This window comes from Hemiscyllium ocellatum, chromosome 20 (assembly GCF_020745735.1).
Source record: "Hemiscyllium ocellatum isolate sHemOce1 chromosome 20, sHemOce1.pat.X.cur, whole genome shotgun sequence".
NCBI classification, from domain to species: Eukaryota; Metazoa; Chordata; class Chondrichthyes; order Orectolobiformes; family Hemiscylliidae; genus Hemiscyllium; species Hemiscyllium ocellatum.
Genome location: NC_083420.1, coordinates 48005211 through 48026731, shown reverse-complemented (window position 1 = coordinate 48026731; position 21521 = coordinate 48005211). Strand labels below are relative to the sequence as shown.

At 46.1% G+C, this 21521-nt stretch overlaps 1 protein-coding gene across 2 annotated transcripts in view; it reads right to left on the bottom strand.

The window, feature by feature from the left end:
• LOC132825492 (cytochrome P450 3A21-like) overlaps window positions 1-7490 on the bottom strand; it is a 39635-nt gene extending 32145 nt beyond the window's left edge. For both annotated transcript variants that reach the window (XM_060840818.1, XM_060840820.1), the window contains exon 1: window positions 7364-7490. In XM_060840818.1, coding sequence (XP_060696801.1) covers window positions 7364-7461 — 98 coding nt within the window. In that variant the 5' untranslated portion in view covers window positions 7462-7490. The remainder of the gene's footprint in view (window positions 1-7363) is intronic.
• Window positions 7491-21521: the final 14031 nt, after the last annotated feature.

Sequence of the window (21521 nt, the reverse complement as noted above, 5' to 3'; positions counted from 1 at the left end):
CCTTCTTTAGGATTCCTGAAGAAAGGCTTATGCCCGAAACGTCGAATTTCCTGTTCCTTGGATGCTGCCTGATGAGATATAGCCCAGAACACAGAGGGAGGCAAGAGAATAAATTATTGGAGCATTGATGGACATCTTTGTATCCTCTCTGGTCACAGGCGAGGTCCCAGAGGGCTGGAGAAGAGCCGACGCTGTTCCATTGTTTAAGAAGAGTAACAGGGACAGTCCAGGACGCCCGGTTCTACCTCCTTCCCAAGATCCACAAGCCTGACCACCCCGGCCGACCCATTGTCTCAGCTTGCTCCTGCCCCACTGAACTTATCTCTACCTACCTCGACACTGTCCTATCCCCCCTCGTCCAGGAACTCCCCACATATGTTCGAGACATCACCCATGCCCTCCACCTCCTCCAAGACTTCCGTTTCCCCAGCCTCCAATGCCTCATCTTCACCATGGATATCCAATCCCTCTACACCTCCATCCGCCATGACTAGGGCCTCCAAGCCCTCGGTTTTTTCCTCTCCAGACGTCCCCAACAGTACCCTTCCACCGACACTCTCATGCGTTTGGCCGAACTGGTCCTCACCCTTAACAATTTCTCCTTTGAATCCTCCCACTTCCTCCACACCAAAGGGGTAGCCATGGGCACATGTATGGTCCCCAGTTATGCCTGTCTCTTTGTTGGCTACGTAGAACAGTTGATCTTCTGTAATTACACCAGCACTACTCCCCACCTCTTCCTCCGCTACATTGATGACTGCATTGGCACCACCTCATGCTCCCGCGAGGAGGTTGAGCAATTCATCAATTTCACCAAGACATTCCACCCTGACCTTAAATTTACCTGGACCATCTCTGACACCTCCCTCCCCTTCCTGGACCTCTCCATCTCCATTAATGACGACCAACTTGACACTGACATTTTTTACAAACCCACCAACTCCCACAGCTACCTGGATTACACCTCTTCTCACCCTATCTCTTGCAAAAATGCCATCCCGTATTCCCAATTCCTCCGCCTCTGCCGTATCTGCTCCCAGGAATACCAGTTCCACCATAGAACACACCAGATGGCCTCCTTCTTTAGAGACTGCAGTTTCCCTTCCCACATGGTTAAAGATGCCCTCCAACGCATTTTGTCCACATCCCGCACCTCCGCCCTCAGACCCCACCCCTCCAACTGTAACAAGGACAGAACGCCCCGGTGCTCACCTTCCACCCTACAAACCTTCGCATAAACCAAATCATCCGCCGACATTTCCGCCACCTCCAAAAAGACCCCACCACCAGGGATATATTTCCCTCCCCACCCCTTTCCGCCGTCCGCAAAGACCGTTCCCTCCGTGACTACCTGGTCAGGTCCATGCCCCCCTACGACCCACCCTCCCATCCTGGCACCTTCCCCTGCCACCGCAGGAACTGTAAAACCTGTGCCCACACCTCCTCCCTCACCTCTATCCAAGGCCCTAAAGGAGCCTTCCACATCCATCAAAGTTTTACCTGCACATCCACTAATATCATTTATTGTATGCGTTGCTCCCGATGCGGTCTCCACTACATCGGGGAGACTGGACGCCTCCTAGCAGAGCGCTTTAGGGAACATCTCCAAGACACCCACACCAATCAACCACACCGCCCCGTGTCCCAACATTTCAACTCCCCCTCCCACTCTGCCGAGGACATGGAGGCCCTGGGCCTCCTTCACCGCCGCTCCCTCACCACCAGACTCCTGGAGGAAGAACGCCTCACCTTCCGCCTCGGAACACTTCAACCCCAGGGCATCAATGTGGACTTCAACAGTTTTCTCATTTCCCCTTCCCCCACCTCATCCTAGTTTCAAACTTCCAGCTCAGCACTGTCACCATGACTTGTCCGACCTGCCTAGCTCCTTTTCCACCTATCCACTCCACCCTTTCCTCTCTGACCTATCACCTTCATCTTCTCCCCCACTCACCCATTGTACTCTATGCTACTCCCCCCCCTCCCCCACCCAAACTCCCCAAGCTTATCTCTCTACGCTTCAGGCTCACTGCCTTTATTCCTGATGAAGGGCTTGCCCGAAACGTTGATCTCACTGCTCGTTGGATGCTGCCTGAACTGCTGTGCTCTTCCAGCCCCACTGATCTAGTCCAGGACATGACAGGCCTGCGAGCCTCATGAATAAGGTAGGGAAATGATCGGAAACAATTCGCAGGGACAAGATCTATGCACATTTAGAAGCAAATGGACTAATTAGCAACAGTCCGCATGGTTTTGTGTGGGCAAGGTCATGCCTCACTAACTTGTTCAAGTTTTTTGAGGAGGTTACTAAGATGATTGATATGGAAAAAGCTGTTGATGTTTTTGACATGGACTTTGGTAAAGCCTTTGACAAGATCCCACATGACGGACTGGTACAAAAGGTGGAGTCACATGGTATCTCGGGTAAACTGGCAAAATGGTTACAGAACTGACTTAGTTATAGGGGACAGGGTAGTGGTGGAATGATGCTTTTCGAAATGGAGGATTGTGACTAGCGGTGTTCCTCATGGATCAATGCAGAGACTATGCTGTTCGTGGTCTACAGGAAGTATTTGGAAGAAAACATGGCTGGTCTAATTCGTAAGCTTCCAGACGATACAAAGACTGGTGAAGTTGCAGATAGTGGGGTTTGTCAAAGGATACAGCAGGAGATAGGCCAGTTGGAGGCATAGATAGAAAATCGGTAGACAAGCCAGAGGCTAGAAGAACACAGCAAGCCAAGCAGCATAAGGGGGTGGAGAAGTCAAATGGGTGTAACCCTTCTTCAGGACTGGATGTGGGTGTATGGGGAGATGCAGATAAAGAGGGTGGGGGATGCAGGGTGGTGAGGTAGGGGTAGGTAAACACAGGTAGTGGGAATGAATTGGTTGGTCGGTGAATCCTAGTTGGTATCTGGAAGGAAGGGTCAACCAAAGGAATGGAAAGAAGGGGCTGGGAAAAAAAATCAGGGGCTAGGAAGGGAGGTTATTTGAAATTGGAGAACTCAATGTTCAGTTTTTTGGGCTGTAGGCTACCCAGGCAGATGATGAGGTGTTATTCCTCCAACTTGCTTTCCCTCTCCTGTTGTCATCCAGATAGCCCTTCACTGCACCTCCTCCATTACATGTTCCACCGCTCTACAGTCAGATTCGCTGTAGCAATGGAGAAGGCCAAGGATGGTCATTACGGAAAGAGAGTGGGAAGGGGAGTTAAAATGGGGGGTGACCGGAAGGCTGGGGGGTCAGGGCAGCCCCTGCAGGCCTGACTGAGATGCTTGGCGAAAAGTGCCCTGAATTTCCATTTGGCATCCCCGATGTGGTGAGGACCACATTGGGAGCACCAGATCAGTAAACTAGAGGTGAAGCAGATGAACCTCTGTCTCAGCTGGAAGGACTGTTTGGGGCCTTGGATGTAAGTGAGAGGGGTGGTGTACTGGCAGGTGTTGCATCTTTTACTGTTGCGGGAGAAGGTACCTGGAAGTTTGGGGGGTTTGATGGGGATAGTGGCGCAAACCATGGATTAGTGAAGGGAATGGCCTGAGGTAGAAGGCAGGGAGGGGTGGGGAGAGGAAGATGTTTTTAGTGGTGGGGTCTAATTGGAGCTGGCTAAACTGTTTAAGAGTGATACATTGGATGCAGAAACTGGTGGAGTAGTAGGTGAGAACAAGGGGATCCTGTCTTTATTGCCTTGTTGAGGGGTGGGGGGGGTTTAGAGCAGTGGAACAGGTAATGGAGAAATTGCAGTGAAAGGCTGGGGGGGAAAGCATGTTGTCCAAAATAGGTGGACATCTGGGATGCTTGGGAGTAGAATATCTCCTCGTCCAAGCAGATGCAGTGGAGAAAGAAGAATTGAGAGAATGAGATGAAGTTCTTGTAGGATAGTGGGTGGGAGGAGGTGTAGTCCAGGTAGTTATGGGAGTCTGTGAGTTAAAGTAAATGTCCTGCTGGAATGTCACTGGAGATGGAAATGGAGTGGTCAAGAAAGGGGAGGGAAGTGTCCGAGATGGACCAGGTGATTTTGAGGATGGTGGGGGTGGAATGTGTGGGCGAAGTTGATGAATTACTGGCGTGTATAGGTTCGTGGTCCAGTGATGAAATGGAGAGGTGGTGGGGGGGCGGGGTGTATATTACAAGAGATGTGTGAGACAGGTTTTTTGTCATTATGGATAGAAAGAAATGGCATATAGAGATTAATCTGCACAGACCGTGAGTGATGCATTTTGTAAGGTTAAGTACTGGTCAAAAATTTAAAATTCACACACTATATTGTTTCAATTGCATGAAACTGAAATTTCTTTGCTATAAATTCCGTGTCTTATAATGCTGCTCCACAATTACTTGATAAAGGAGCAGTGTTCCGAAAGCTAATACTTCCAAATAAACCAGTTGGACTCTAACCTGATGTAACTTGTCCACCCCAGTCCAACACCAGTACCTCCACATCAAGGTAAATATTATACAGTGAATGGCAGAACCCTTCAGATTATTGATATGCAAACTGAACTGGTGTGCAAGTTCACAGATCACTGAAGGTGGCAGCGCAGGTAAATATGGTCATAAAATGGGTCTGTGGCATGCATGCCTTCAGTGGAAGGGGCATTGAGTGAAAGGACAGGCAAGTTATGCTGCAGCTTCAGGTAACTTTAATTAGGCCACACTTGGAATACTGTGTCGCAGTTCAGGTCACCACAATAACAGAAAGATGTGGATGCTTTGGAAAGGGTACAGAAAAGGTTTACCAGGATATTACCTGGTATGGGGGATTTTAGCTATGAAGAAAGGTTGGAGAGACTTGTTTGTTTTCACAAGAACACAGGAGGTTGAGGGGCAACCTGGTAGAAGTTTATAAGATTGTGAATGACATAGATAGAGTGGAAAGTAGGAGGCTTTTCCCCAGGGCGGAGGGGGCAATTCCTGGCAGATACAGGTTCAAGGAGCAGGGAGGAGGTTTAGTTTACAAGAGATGTGTGAGGCAGGTTTTTCGCACAAAGGGTGATGAGTGCCCAGAACACATTGCTAGAGGAAGTGGTGGAGACAAAACAAAACTGCAGATGCTCAAATCCAAAAAGACAGACAGGAGGGTGGAAAAACACAGCAAGCCAGGCAGCATCAGGAGGTGGAGAAAGTGAGGACTGCAGATGCTGGAGATAAGAGCTGAAAAATGTGTTGCTGGAAAAACGCAGCAGGTCAGGCAGCATCCAAGGAGCAGGAGAATCGACACTTTGGACATAAGCCCTTCTTCAGCCAAGCAGGCTAAGATAAAAGGTAGGGAGGAGGGACTTGGGAGAGGGGCGTTGGGAAGGCGATAGGTGGAAGGAGGTTAAGGTGAGGGTGATAGGCCGGAGAGGGGGTGGGGATAGAGAGGTCGGGAAGAAGATTGCAGGTCAAGAAGGTGGTGCTGATTCCGAGGGTTGGGACTGAGATAAGGCAGGGGGAAGGGAAATGAGGAAGCTGGAGAAATCTGCATTCATCCCTTGTGGTTGGAAGGTTCCTAGGTGGAAGATGAGGTGTTCTTCCTCCAGGCGTCGTGTTGCCATGGTCTGGCAATGCAGGAGGCCAAGGACCTGCATGTCCTTGGCGGAGTGGGAGGGGGAGTTAAAGTGTTCAGCCACGGGGCGGTTGGGTTGGTTGGTCCAGGTGTCCCAGAGGTGTTCTCTGAAGCATTCCGCAAGTAGGCGGCCTGTCTCCCCAACGTAGAGGAGGCCACATCAGGTGCAGCGGATGCAGTAAATAAAGAGTATGCAGCTGCAGGTGAAGTTGTGATGGATATGGAAGGATCCCTTGGGGCCTTGGAGGGAAGTGAGGGGGGGAGGTGTGGGCGCAAGTTTTGTGTTTCTTGTGGTTGCAGAGGAAGGTACCAGGAGTGGAGGTTGGGTTGGTGGGAGGTGTGGACCTGACGAGGGAGTCGCGGAGGCAGTGGTCTTTCTGGAACACTGATAGGGGAGGGGAGGGAAATATATCCGCGGTGGTGGTGTCTGTTTGGAGCTGTCGGAAATGGCAATGGATGATATGATGTATCTGGAGGTTGGTGGGGTGGTAGGTGAGGACCAGTGGTTCTGTCCTGGTGCCGTTTGGAGGGGCAGGGTTCAAGGGCAAAGGAGCGGGAAGTGAAGGAAATGCGGTGGAGAGCATCATCAACCACGTCGGAGGGGAAATTGCGGTCTTTGAAGAAGGAGGCCATCTGGGTTGTTCGGTATTGGAATTGGCCCTCCTGTCGACTTCTCCATTAGGAGGTGGAGAAGTCGACATTTCAGGTGTAACCTGTCTTCAGGACTGGGGGTGAGTGCGGAGGGAGCTGCAGATAAAGAGGGTGGCAGAGGCAGGGTGATGTAGTGGGAACAGGTGAAGACAGATAGAGATCAATGGGAGGAATGAATCCAGTTAGTGGCAGAAAGCAGTGGAAGGGAGGGGGAGGGGCTGGGAAGGGATTTGGGGGATGAGAAGGGAGGTTATTTGAAATTGGAGAACTCAGTGTTGAGTCCTCTGGGCTGCAGGCAGTGGTGGACAAAGTTACAAATCACACACCAGGCTATAGTCCAACAGGTTTATTTGGAATCACGAGCTTCCGAGGAAGTGGCGGAGACAGACACATAAGAAGCACCTGGACGAATACATGAAAAGGAAAGGATATGGATGCTGGAAGTGAAGACAGTTTTAGTTTGGAAGGACAGAATATATCAGCACAGGCTTGGAGGGGCCAAAGGACCTGTTCCTGTGCGGTTTCGTTCTTTGTTCTAAAAGTGTCCGAGAAAGTCCTCTTCAAAATCTCCCATAGCAACAGAACAGTAAAAGTGACTTAATTTCAAGTAACACTCAAAATCCTCTGCAAGTGGTTTATTCCCAAATCAGGCATTTGTTGTTATCAGAGCAGCACAACACAAGCATTATGCGCCAGAATGTGAGTCAGGGTATATATTGGGGAGATGGATCAGAACATGTCTAAACAAGTCGTTTAAAAATAATTTTAACCACCAAAACGACCCTCCTGAAATGTCTGAAGACCGCCATCATTTAATATCCCTGGTCAGGTTCTCTCCGTCATCTCCCTCTACCCAAAAAGATGAACTAAACTCCAAAGTGGGATCAGCCTCATTCAGCCAGAGCCTGGGATCTCAGGGCTGGGGGCAGGAGGAAGGGAAAATACCCCACAATCAGCAGCGATTGCCCGGGCAGGGGGAGTGCGGTCAGAGGCTGGGGAGACCCCCCTCCCTCTCTCCACCTCACACACACAGAGTTCAAACACACAGACCACCTGGTGACAAACTGTCCCCGTCCCCGTTAGCGACTGCAGATGAACTTTGTGACTGTTTTGTCCCATCGTTGGGAGCTGGACGAGGCGATAAAGAGATCCCACAGACACTTACCAGGCCAGCAGGAGCAGGAAAGTGATGAGAAGTATCCAGGTCTGGTCGGACAGAGCGGCCCGGATCGCCCCCAGACTCTCTGCAAAAAGGACAGCCATCCTGAGAGTAAACAGCAGCAGCAGCTGGAGCTAGTACTGGCTGTGTTTATAGGGAGTGGGGGGGACAGAGAGCCAGAGGGCGGGATCAGGATTGCTTCATCACACCAAACTCTGACCTGCTTTTTGCAAAGTGAGGTGATGTAAGATCGTGTGCGAAAAAGGTGTTTCTTTTAATCTTGCCTTTTGTACCTCTGAGTCATCCAAGTCATGAAAGTGAGGGGTATAGATAGTGTTAATTGTGGTTGTGTTTTCCCAAGGGTGGGTGATTTCAATACTAAAGTGAGAAGAGATTTTAAAAAGACATGAGAGACTTTTTTTTACTCAGAGGGTGGGTCGCGTGTGGAATGAACTTCCTGAGGAAATGGTGGATGTGGGTACAATTACAACGTTTAAAAGACATTTGGATGAGTACATGTCTTTAGATTAGATGTAGTGTGGAAAAAACCTTACAGCCCAACAAGTCCACACCGACCTCCGGAGAGTAACCCACCCAGACCCATTTCCCCTTGACTGATGCACCTAACACTATGGGTGGTTTAGAATGGCCAATTCACCTGACCTGCACATCTTTGGACAGTGGGAGGAAACCAGAGCAAACTCATACAGACACAGGGAGAATGTGCACGCTCCACACAGACTGTCACCTGAGGCTGGACTCAAACCTGGGACTCTGGTGCTGTGAGGCAGTAGTGCCACCCCTTGGAAAGGTTTGGAGGGATATGGGCCAGGAGCAGGCAAGTGGGACTGGTTTAGTTTGGAATTATGTTCAGCATAGACTGGTTGGATTGAAGGGTCTGTTTCTGTGTATTTCTCTGACTCTGTAACATGTTGCTCTACTTCACCCCTGAGCTTGATAAGCAACTGATATCAACGGGAAACGAGTGTATCTCCACAAGAATTATGCAATTCATTCAATGTTTCTTCTGATTGCCTGACTTCATAATAAATGGAAAGAAAAAAAATATTTATTCAGCACCTAACCATGAGCATAGAATGTTCCACTTTCCAGACAAATAAATCTTGTTAAAGCTTAATGCTTCTTGGAAGGTTGGAAAATGTAACAGTGAATTTGTACAATGCAAGGTTCCACAAGGATCAATGTGGTAATAACCAAATTATCTATTTTGAGCAAAGTTAGTTGAAGGAAAAATATTGATCAGGAAGGTTTCTTTCTTTTTTGAATGACAGTAATGGGTCATTTGTGTTCACTTCAGAGTCTCCAGCTTTACGTTTCATCCAAAAACAGTAGCTCCCATAATGCAGCACCCCCTGACTGGAAGTGTTATCTCAAGAGAGTGGACTGAGGCACCTGCAACGTACACTAAATAAAGATCTTGAATGGGGTCTTAAATGTTTCATGGTAATGTCATTACAAATGGGACATTCTTTGGTGAAGTGGGAGATGGTACGGGGCAGGGTGATCCTAGGCACAGGGACACACAAAATGGCTACTGAGTCATTAAGTTGGCCACTTAACACACAAGATGGCTGCCAGTCCACAATATGGAGAGAGAGAGAGCAGAGCAAACACAAATATTGCCTGGGGTCACCAGAATGCCAGCACAATGCACTCCCAACCTAGTTGATTAGTTTAAGGCGGGTGGGAGAGAGCATACACATGAGTAACGTGTACTGCTCACTGAAGTGTCTGGGTCCAACCAACACCTTTGATAGAAATGCTAACTGTTTGATACGGACTCAATACAAAGTGCTAATAACCAGAGCTGCAGTAAACATCCATCTTATAGCAATGCAGAATCTGGTTAGAGTTTAAGTTAAAAGTTGGGTGCTATTTGTATTTGTAATTTCCAATGTGGTGAGGAAGAGGAGCTGATCATTCTGACCAAGAGCCAAACCGCAGTGGAGCCCACGTTACCAAGGTGGGGAACGTGGACACTGTGAGTAACAGTGATACCCTGTCAGTCCATAGTAGAGTGACAGAGTTTGAATAGTGACGGTGGCCAGGAGGGTAAAAAGTTCCACCGGTAGAGAGTACACCAGGCTAGAGGTAGGTTACTGGGCCTCTCGGGAGGTGTTGGATCAGTAGAGATGGCAGAGCAAACACAGATACTGCCTGGGGTCACTAGGATGCCAGCACAATACACTCACAACCTAGTTTAAGGTGGGTGGGGGAGAGTAGCATATACTACCCGCTGAAGCATCTGGGTCCAGCCAACACCTTTGAAAGAAATGCTGACTGTTTGATACGGACTCAATACAAAGTGCTAATAGCCAGAGCAGCAGTAATTGTCCTTCTCAGGAAGAGCAATTAGCGCCCATTACTACAGCAATGGACTTCCATGCAGATGCTGAAACTGACAATGTCTGCACTGAAACTGACAACGACCACAGTAAAGTTAACAAAGGCTGTGCTGGGACTGACAATGACTGTATCAGAACTTTCAATGATTCTGCAATGTTTACAACAAACAAACTATGTCACAGAGACAATAACCTCGTCACTGACCTATTACATCACAAAATGTATAAAAGTATGTTTACATGTGCTCCGAGTTGAGAGAAGAATCACAGCTGACTACTGTGCAGTTGGTGCCTTTCTCTCCCCAGAGGTCCGGTATTTCCTTGTCCAATAAACTCTGTCATTGAACCCCGACTCTGATTTCAAGGCTGGTGATTTTCCCCACAACATTTACAGAATGAATTGTTTATACATTTTGTAATTCTGAGTTTCATTTCCACCTTGTCAACTGCAGATATCTGGTATTTCCACAAATTGCGACCCTCTTTAATACCAGATTTTTGTTTAATTTGAAAAGCCAGAGGATGGCATTCAAACACCAGATGCCTGCTTCTACTATCTAAAAAAACAGTTCCCAAATCTGGTATGTAGCTTTTGAGGATACCATAAACTTGAATCCAGATGTTAACAAGATCAAAGAAGAGAGTGGAGCTGAAGTTGTTGTGGTGTTTAAATGACAGGGCCACTTTATATTATATACGTTGTTGAATCTGTGAAAGTTGTGACTCTAAATTTTCTGTGTTAATTGCTAAAGGAGTTTAGAGTTAACAATGATCCCATTCCTGTGTCTGTTTTCCTGATCTTTAGAAACACTGATTTCTTTGCCAATCTAATTAGAATTCATCTGAAATTAAAATGAGAATTATTCAGTATTAACAATACGGAACACTCGTCACTATTCCTTCTTTATATATACAAGTTGAAGTTTCAATATATTCATCTATGGATCATGGACATGTTTAAGAATCTACAAAAGGACAGTTTTCAAATGTTAATGTGATGACATAAAAATGCATTAGACAAACCAGAAACTCCAGAGCAGCTCACATAAATATAAAAGTTTTGGAATGCCTGTTGTGTTTGGAAATTCCGTCATAATTTGAAGAGAGTCTCTGGGCAAAGTACCATTGCACAATCCCGAGGGCAAAGCTCTGTGACTTGAGTGCTTTAACAACAGGAGCTGAAAAAGCGCAGCCGGTCAGGCTACACTCTTCAACTCTGATCTCCAGCATCTGCTGTCCTCACTTTCCCCTGCTTTAAAGACAGAGATGCATTTCGGTGGAGATGGCCGTAACAGAACAACATGTGTAGCCGTGCAGATTAATCACATGCCAAAATTGTAATGCTCATTTGTACCACCTGATTAGTTTGAGCGCAAAATATGCATGACACTGGGTACAATAGCCCAAGTTATTTCATGTGCTAAAGGGTTAAGTGAAGAATTGGAGCACGTTAATCATGTTTTGCTTTCAGATTTAATTCCATTATAAGAAGGCACAGGAAACCAACAAAACAAAATGCATTGACACATTTCAATGTCTAACCACTCCTGATAGTATACATTTCAGAGAAGCAGCAGTCTCAATGGAATCTTTTCTGCATTCCTTGCATTGTCATACTTAACTTGCTCCAGGCCTCACTCCTCCTTATCTCTGTAACAGTCTTCAACCTAACAATCCCTCTCTGTATCCCCCCCCCCCCCATCTCCTCTCTCACTCACCTCACATTCTTGATGATGACCACAACTAATCCTGGCCAGAATGAAAATTATTTCCTTCTCAAATCCATGGTAACTGCATGGCTGTGAATGACTGAGATAGACTTTACATTCACAATTTGTCTTTTGTAACTATCCTCCACTATTGGAAATCATATCGGTTTGATTGAGATACATGGCTAAATATTATATTGCTGCAGCATAGAGATTGTTTAAGTACACTTTACTGATTACAGACATTTTCCCATTAATACGGTTCTAATGTCACTTTTTAACACATTAGGCATGTTTCCCCCATTAGCACAGCTTCCATTTTTGTTTTAGCATGATTATTGAGCATATTCTAAAAAAGACTGAAAAAGTGGTGACTTTTCCATGGGTCCATACGGGTGGGTGGAATTGGTTGGCAGAACAGGCTTAAAGGGCCAAATGATCTACTCAAGCATCTAAATCCTATGACATTTCTGTCTGCTGCCTCCCTCTTCCACACTCCGCTCGCTGCTTCCCTTCTGCTTCCCGCCAGTGTCCCACTCAAAACTCCTCTCACTCAATTCCTCCATCTCACCACCTCTCCCCCGCGTCCTAACTCACAACTATGGTCTGGGAGAAGAGAGCAGTAAATGAGAGAGATCATATGAGTGCAGCAGTGAGCATGAGGTTCAGGGAGCAGGAGAGGTAGCTGGCAGGGGGTTTGAGAGTAAGAAACTTGGAAATTTGAAGAGGATGCTAAGTCTCCCATTTAAGATCAGGGGAAGGAGAAATATTTTCTGACAGAAGGTCATTGGTCTGAAGAATTCTGCTCCTTCAGAAAACAGTATCGATAGGATTGGTGAATATTTTCAATGCTGAGGCTGACAGTTTCAGGTTGGTGATATGTTTTCATGAAAATGATTTTTGTTTAGCATATCATTTTTAGCCAGACAAGGAATAATTGCAATTGGACTGTGCTGTGCAAATAGATTGCTTGCCTTAATTCCTACCCAACCTCTATCTTCAACAACTTACAATGGTGTCATTGGGCACGATACATTTTCATGTTTTGTGTTATTCTCCTTCTGCCTCCTTGTAACACCCTCTTTCAGCAGCCTCAGCCATTGTCAATGCTTCACCCACCTTGATCCCACTCCTCAGAATTACCACTTTAGCTCTGCTACTCTGTACTTTTTATCCTCCCTGCAGACGGTCCACCACACCCTCCAAATATTGGTTCGATGCCCAGTTTTTCTTGTTCCCTTATTTGGGCATGCTTCTACGTTAATAAATTTTAAAACTGTTTAAAGACCTTGAGCAAATATGTAATAAAGTGCAAAGACTTCATTTAATAATTTATAGCCTAAAGAAATTGGAGACTTTACCATGTGATTGGAAAGTGAATCAAGAAGAGCAAATTATCCTCATATTGGTTGGTACGGACACAGTTTGATTTAATGTTTTATTTATAGACGTAAGATACAATAATAAAAATAATGGAGTGAGGGAAAGAATTAAATTTGGAAAATAAAATCTGTAGCTAGGAAACATTGGACGTCTATCTTTCAGGAATTTGAACATTCTCCCTGTGTCTGCATGGGTTTCCTCCAGGTGCTCCAGTTTCCTCCCACAGTCCAAAACTGTGCAAGTTAGGTGGATTGGTCATGTTAAGTTGCTGTGTAGTATCCAGGGATGTGTAGGGTAAGTAGATTAGGCATGGGAAATGCAGAGCTACAGGGTTTGGGTGAGATGCTCTTCAGAATATCGGTGCAGACTCAATGGCCTCTATCTGCACTGGAGAGATTCTATGATTTTAATTGTTCAATTGATTTACAGTGGCAATGAATGAATTTGTTATTTTTATTTAATATTTAGTGACTATTATCAAAAGTGAGTCTGAAAAGAAGTTAAATGTGCAAGAGTGAATGAATCAATTCAGGGATTATTTATTTTATAATTGTTAGCAGTGTGTTAAGGAACATTACTAAAATGAATTATTTAGTTTTAAGTTGGCACTGTGGTTTAGCAAACGTATTTCTTTGGGGCTGTGGCAGATAATCCAGAAGTAGGAGTAGACCTTGTAGATCAGTACAATGGTGAAATGTCAAATTTTATTTACCCACAATGAATGGTACAGTAATAGAAAATACACTAATCCTTTCTATATTACAAAATGTTTCTGAAAATAATATCCCTTTGAAAGAAGCAAATGCAAAGCAACATTCAGTCAATTATGTGGGTATGGGCAACAAAGCAAAACCAGGGATGCAGAGGTCTGGGAGCAGCAACTAGAACTAGGCGAAAGAATAAGTCAGAAGCCATAGGGATTAAATGTGATGTGGAGTGCCCACATGAGCCAAATTTCCAACTGACTCTGGCAATATCCCTGGAATTGGAATCCATCCTTACCCAACTGAACACTTGTTCCTTTTGAAGGTTATATGTTGCCATTTTCTTCAAACACTTGTGTGTTTTCAGTGTAAGTTGCTGGCACATGATGCAGCTTGAACTTTGATGCAGCATTATACCGTACAGTGACATGACCATCCCGTGTCTAACTGATCCATTCACACGTCAGCGCTACCTACTGCCGTAAGCTGCTTAAAGTAAAAGCTGAAAATGTGTTGCTGGTTAAAGCACAGCAGGTTAGGCAACATCTAAGGAACAGGAAATTCGACGTTTCAGGCCAGAGCCCTTCATCAGGAAAGGGCTCTGGCCCAAAACGTCAAATTTCCTGTTCCTTGAATGCTGCCTAACCTGCTGTGCTTTAACCAGCAACACATTTTCAGGTCTGATCTCCAGCATCTGCAGACCTCACTTTTTATTGCTTAAAGTAAAAGTCCAGCGAAACCACAGAGAATGCCTGCCTCTAATGCAGCACTAAAAAATCATCTGTGTTAACAAGGAGGCTAAAACACAGAAGTCACCCGTCTCTAACTCAGTGCTGAAAGCCCTGTAATAATATTTAAGACCCCTGTCTATCCTTCAGCACAAGATAACCTCCACAAGCTGACATGCTTGCTCTCTCTTAGCTCCAAAGTACATGCTTGAAGCCTTCAAGTTGTGCCTGAGTTGGGACAAGACAAAGTCTGATAATGTTGTGAGGCTGGTGCCTTGCTGGTGCTGTGTAGCATGGCTGAAGGGTGCAGGAATCCTGTGGCCATTGACCATAAGGCACATTGTACAGAAGAAGTGGTTCCATGTAAAGAGAAGCTAGATGGCTGGCACAACCATTCCACAAACTTCGATGAGTGCTGACTAGACAAATCACCAAGTACTCACTCTGTTTTACTGGTCAAGGTCCTACTCCGTTGAGTTTCTCAATTGCAGAAAGGAAGATTGGAAATGTGACATTAATATGTAAAGTTGGACTATTAATGAAATTCAAATGCATGGAAATAAAAGACTCTCCATCCAATGGCAACCAAAGATATGAGGACTTAATTGGCAGAGTTCTGCCCAATGCCAAGAATCTGAGTTTGAAAAAGCAAAATTACATTTAACACGTGAACTAAACACAAATTCATGGAATTAAAAGGACAGTAGCAGGACAAAACTGACCAGAAAGCAGAGAGTACTGGTGAATAGTTGTTTTACACAATGATGTGAAGTATATAGCATATTCCATCAAACTTAGTATTAAGCCCAGTACACTTTATGAGGTGTGTATTCATAACATGGACTTGGAAATATAAAACATAATTTCAAAGTTCAAATATGAAATTTGGAAATGCAATAAACACCAAAAAGGGTAGTAATATAAATATAAATTTTTCAATGAAAGTCAGTACAAATTTGTTATATGCAAATTATATTTGACAAACTTGATTTAGTCCTGTAATGAAGTAATGGAAAGGGTTAATGATGTAATGCAGTTTATGTGTATTACGGCATTCAAAAGACATTTGATAGACTAGTTTGCATAGTTGGAATTCACAGTGGTGTGGATAATTGGCTAAGGGATAGAAGACAGACTAATTATGAGCAGTTTCAAGTTGGAGGCAAGGGTATAGGTGTTATTCCCAGGCGTCAGTGGTGGGAATACAATACTGATACAAATTGACCTGGACTTGGATACATTTGGCATCCTTTGAAAATTCTCAGATGAGAAGAAGCTCAGAAAATCCTGAAGAAAACAGTCCCAAATTCCAGGAATGGACACAAACTAATGAACTGGTTAAGTAAATTGTAGATGAAGTGTGGCAAAGAGAATTGTGAAGTGATACATCTTGGAAAAAAGGCTGAGGAGAATGTCTGAACGAAGTAATAATGTTTTAAAGGGAGCTCAGGGACAAAGAAACCTGGATTGCAAGCATCGAAATCTTTGAAGATGGAAGGACAAGTTGAGAAGGGAAATGTTGATATGGATTCATTCGCTTTATTAGGATAGGAATGAATTACAAAGGAAAAAGTGAGGACTGCAGATGCTGGAGATCAGAGTCAAGAGTGTGATGTTGGAAAAGCACAGCAGGTTAGGCAGCATTCGAGGAGCAGGAGAATTGACGTTTCGGGCATAAGCCCTTCATCAGGAATGACGCCTGTGGGCCAGGGGACTGAGAGGTAAACGGAAGGTGAGGTGGGTGTGGGGGAAGGTAGCTCAGAATGCAATAGTCAGACACACTACCATTGAACCACAAGCCCACACCCTAGAAGTTAAGCTTCAAAGGCCAGGACAGGCTGCTAAAATCTTATGCTAAACTGGTTGGGCCTCAGCTAGAGTACTATGTTGGTTTCAGGGCACTTGATTTCAGGATGATTATTGAGACCTCTGAGAAAATGCAGAAAAGACTTACTAGAATGGTGGCAGGGTTGACAGACTTCAATTAACCAGAGAAGACGGGGTTATTCATCACAAATCATAATCAGAATGTAGTGTAAGTGCTACCACATATGGCTAGCATTGACTGGAAGGAAGGGTCTTTATTATCTTTGGTAGATACTCTTTGCCCATCAAAGGCACACATACCCTCACCCCCACCCCCACCCCTGTGATAAAGCAGTATCCCCACTTTTTGACCTGCCTACACTCCAAACTCCAACACTTTCAACCCTTCGCCCTTTTCTCCCTAAAGTAAATAAATACTTCCTTTTTGCTTTCAGCACCCACTGCTGAGATTTGCTGTTGCCAGGACTATTAGAGCAAGGGGTCAATCAGAATTGTCAACAGCTTCAGAGAGTGGGATTTCTTTCTTATTGAGGGACAGATGTCTAACTCTCCAGCTCTTCAGCCTGCCCACAGTGTATTATGGCTATGGGGTGGTGTTCATTCCGGTTTGTCAGCCTGTCACCAATTTCTCTTCAGGTGGGACTAAAAGGGAAATGTTTGGAGAAAGACGTTTTCTATATTGTGCAATTGTGAATTGTCATAGTCATACAATCTCTGCTATAACTTGCCTACACTTTCGAAGTAATAGCCACTACACACATTACATGAAGGAAACAGAGATGATCTGAAGTTTTGCACAAATTAGTTGTTAAGAAACACATTTATTTGTATGTAAAGGTCTAATTAGCAACATATAACAAATTTTGCTTAAAATCTAAGCATCCTTAAGGTGTGTTGCAGGTTTTATAAGAGAGATACTGTAAAGATTTCCCAGAATCTTATATTGTTTCTCCTCCAGGACTTCTGTGCAAAATCCATTGTTCATTGCCAACACCAGGGCCTCCGCTTCTAGGAGAAAGTGAGGACTGCAGATGCTGGAGATCAAAGCTGAAAATGTGTTGCTGGAAAAGCGCAGCAGGTCAGGCAGCATCCAAGGAGCAGGAGAATTGACGTTTCAGGCATGAGTCCTTCTTCAGGAATGAGGAGAGTGTGCCAAGCAGGCTAAGATAAAAGGTAGGGAGGAGGGACTTGGGGGAGGGGCGTTGGAAGTGTGATAGGTGGAAGGAGGTCAAGGTGAGGGTGATATGCCGGAGTGGGGGGTAGGGGCGGAGAGGTCAGGAAGAAGATTGCAGGTTAGGAAGGTGGTGCTAAGTTCGAGGATTGGGACTGAGACAAGGTGGAGGGAGGGGAAATGAGGAAACTGGGGAAATCTAAGTTCATCCCTTGTGGTTGGAGGATTCCTAGGCGGAAGATGAGGCGCTCTTCTTCCAGCCGTCGTGTTGCTGTGGTCTGGCGATGGAGGAATCCAAGGACCTGCATGTCCTTGGTGGAGTGGGAGGGGGAATTGAAGTGTTGAGCCACGGGGTGGTTGTGTTGGTTGGTCCGGGTGTCCCAGAGGTGTTCTCTGAAAAGTTCTGCAAGTAGGCGGCCTGTCTCCCCAATACAGAGGAGGCCACATCAGGTGCAGCGGATGCAATAAATGATGTGTGTGGAGATGCAGGTGAAATTGTGGCGGATATGGAAGGATCCCTTGGGTCCTTGGAGGGAAGTAAAAGGGGAGGTGTGGGCGCAAGTTTTGCATTTCTTGCGGTTGCAGGGGAAGATACCGGGAGTAGAGGTTGGGTTGGTGGGGGGGTGTGGATCTGACGAGGGAGTCACAGAGGGAGTGGTCTTTTCAGAATGCTGATAGAGGAGGGGAGAGAAATATATCCCTGGTGGTGGGGTCCGTTTTGAGGTGGCGGAAATGACGACGGATGATACGATGTATATGGAGGTTGGTGGGGTTGTAGATGAGGACCAGTGGGGTTCTGTCCTGGTGGTGATTGGAGGGGCTGGGCTCAAGGGCGGAGGAGCGGGAAGTGGAGGAGATGCGGTGGAGAGCATCGTCGATCACGTCTGGGGGTATATTGCGGTCTTTGAAGAAGGAGGCCATTTGGGTTGTTCGGTATTGGAACTGGTCCTCCTGGGAGCAGATGCAGCGGAGACAAAGGAATTGGGAATATGGGATGGCGTTTTTACAGGGGGCAGGGTGTGAGGAGGTGTAGTTTAGGTAGCTGTGGGAATCGGTCGGTTTATAATAAATGTCCGTGTTGATTCAGTCGTCCGAGATAGAAATGGAGAGGTCTAGGAAGGGGAGGGAGGAGTCTGAGATGGTCCAGGTAAATTTGAAGTTGGGGTGGAAGGTGTTGGTAAAGTGGATGAACTGTTCAACCTCCTCATGGGAGCATGAGGCAGCGCCGATACAGTCATCGATGTAACGGAGGAAAAGGTGGGGGGTGGTGCCAGTGTAGCTGCGGAAGATGGACTGTTCCACATATCCTACGAAGAGGCAGGCATAGCTGGGGCCCATGCGGGTGCCCATGGCTACTCCTTTGGTTTGGAGGAAGTGGGAGGATTGGAAAGAGAAGTTGTTCAGAGTGCGGACCAGTTCAGTCAGTCGAAGGAGGGTGTCAGTGGAAGGGTACTGGTTGGTATGGCGGGAAAGGAAGAAGCGGAGGGCTTTGAGTCCTTCGTGAGGGGGGATGGAGGTGTACAGGGACTGGATGTCCATGGTGAAGATAAGGCGTTGGAGACCGGGGAAGTGAAAAGCGTGGAGGAGGTGGAGGGCGTGGGTGGTGTCCCGAACATAGGTGGAGAGTTCTTGGACTAAGGGGGACAGGACCGTGTCGAGGTATGCAGAGATGAATTCGGTGAGGCAGGAGCAGGCTGAGACAATGGGTCAGCTGGGACAGTCAGGTGTGTGGATTTTGGGCAGGAGGTAGAAACGGGCGGTGCGGGGTTGTGGGACTATGAGGTTGGAGGCGGTGGATGGGAGATCCCCTGAGGTGATGAGGTTATGGATGGTCTACCTCTGCTTCTACAAAAACATTGGGTCTGAAAGTCAAGGCTCTCACTTGTTCGTCTGCCAAGCTATCAACTATTGTATAAGGGTGTCAGGACCTTGGAACAACCGTGCAATTATGTCATGGAGCTGCACCCCATGAGGTATAAATATCTCAAAGTTAGGATACTCACACTAGTCAGCCAGGGTGGGGGGTGTTCTTTTTTTTAACCAGGGCTGGCTAGGGTCAGAGTATGGATGGGATGGGCTGAGTGTTCACATTTAAATTTCTTGTCCTAAGGTGCATGTAACTTTTTGTAACCTTGTTTTGTCTGGGTCTGGGCACAGCTTCAGTTAGAAGGAGCCATGGAGGGGTTAGTGGGCAGTAGGAGTGCCCCCTATGGCAAGGGGAAAAGTCTCCTCTTATTTATGTTGTATGTTGGTTCATTGTAGCAGTAGTTGTTAGAAGTTTTGATTTGGTACTTTTTGTAGTTGTATTTTCAAGTTTATAAGAACTGTTTGCTGTTTTCACTCGGCATGCTATGAGTAGGGTTCTTCCTCCCGGGAGGTCATGGGCTGTTTCGGATGGCTATGGCTAATCGTTCATTGAAATGATGCACCTGAAATGTTAAGGGGAGTCATTCACCGATTAAAAGAAAAAAGATACTTTCAAGCCTTAGAAAAGACAAGGTCGATGAAGCCTTGCTGCAAGAAACGCGTCTAACCGATAAGGAGCACTTAAAGTTACAACAGGGAGGGTTCGGCTGGGTGTTCTTTTCATTCTTTAATTTAAAAAGTGGAGGAGTACCAATACTCATCCAGAAGAATCTTCCATTTCAGTTGTTAGACCAAATTAGGGACAAATGTGGGCGGTTTCTGATCCTTAAAGCTTTAATACACGGAGAGGAATATGGGATCTTCAATGTATATTGTCCCCTGGCACAGCCCCTTAAATTCTTAACAGATGCGCTCTCTGGGCTGATGGCCCTTGGGGCGCGTCATACAATTATAGGAGGAGGCTTTAACCTGCTTATGGGCCCCAAGGTGGATATGATGCCGAGGGGTCTCTTGGGTATATCCCTGCAATCCAGGCAGCTGGTGGACCTGAACAGGGAGCTGGGGTTGGTGGATGTGTGGAGATGTCTTCAGTCTGAGGGTAGGGAACTCACCTCTTTTCTAATCCACATAAGTGTGACACTAGGATTGACATGTTTATTTGCCCCATCAGCCTCTTTGAACTTGGTGCTGTCCTGTAGAAGTGGGAACATAGCCATTTCTGATCATGCGGCAGTATATATGGAAGTTAAAGATAATAGTGATGGGGCACTGGCACTTGGATCCTTTCGTCTTGATGGGTAGCAAATTTATTAAGTATTTTCCACGGGAATATCAAATTTTTGGGGGCATTATTTCGGGTACGGCCAGTAATCTGTCACTGCTCTGGGAGACTGCCAAGGCCTGTGTAAGGGGTTTGATTATTTCTTACTTGGTGACCCGGAAGCAGCAGAAGGGAGAGCAGCAGTGTATGCTCAATGCCCAGCTGAAGGCAGCTGAGATGGCACACTTTGACAGACCATCTGTAACTAAGTTGCAGCGATTACAGCCCTCAGGGTCACTCTGAATGCTGCACTCACCCAGCCAGCAAAAAGGAGATTTCCTTTGTGAAACAGGTTATTTGAGTATGGTGATAAACTGGGTAGGTATCTGGTGTACTTGGCCAGAAAGAACAGTGCCCCCCAATCTATCCCATCCATCAGAAAGTGTGCTGGTACCTGTGATCCCAAAAAAGATTAATGCAACATTCAGCAAGTTCTACTCTGGATTGTACTGGTTGGAGGGCTGTGAGGACAGATTGGTGAAGATGGAGTCCTTTATTCAGACCTTGGACCTCCAAGGTGTAACTTCAGAGCAGATGTCTCTTTTGAATGCCCCTCTGACAATCCAAGATGTACAGGAGGCGATGAGGCAGCTCCAGAGTGGTAAAGCGCTCAGCCCAGATGGATTTCAGAGCGAGTTTTATAAGAAGTTTATAGACAAGCTGGCCAGGCCATTGTTGGATATGTATAATTATTCGTACAGTCAGGACTGCCTCCCACCCTCTGAGAGAAGCAAATATTTCTCTTATTCTCAAGAGAGGGAAAGCCCCAGAGGATTGTTCTTCGTACAGGCCCAGATCGTTATTAAACGGGGACTTTACAATGTTGTCAAAAATCCTGGCATTGAGACTGGAGAAGGTCTTGCCATTTATTGTAAGGGAGGACCAGTCAGGTTTTATTAGGGGTCGTAGGTCCTCTAATAATATTAGAAGAGTACTGAATATGATTCAGGTAAGCCAGCAAGGCCAATTCCAGACTTGGTAGTCTCCCTGGATGCAGAGAAGGCGTTTGACCGGGTGGAGTGGCCGTACCTCTTTTATGTCCTGGAATGGTTTGGTCTTGAAGGTGTCTTTGCCAGGTGGGTGGCAGTG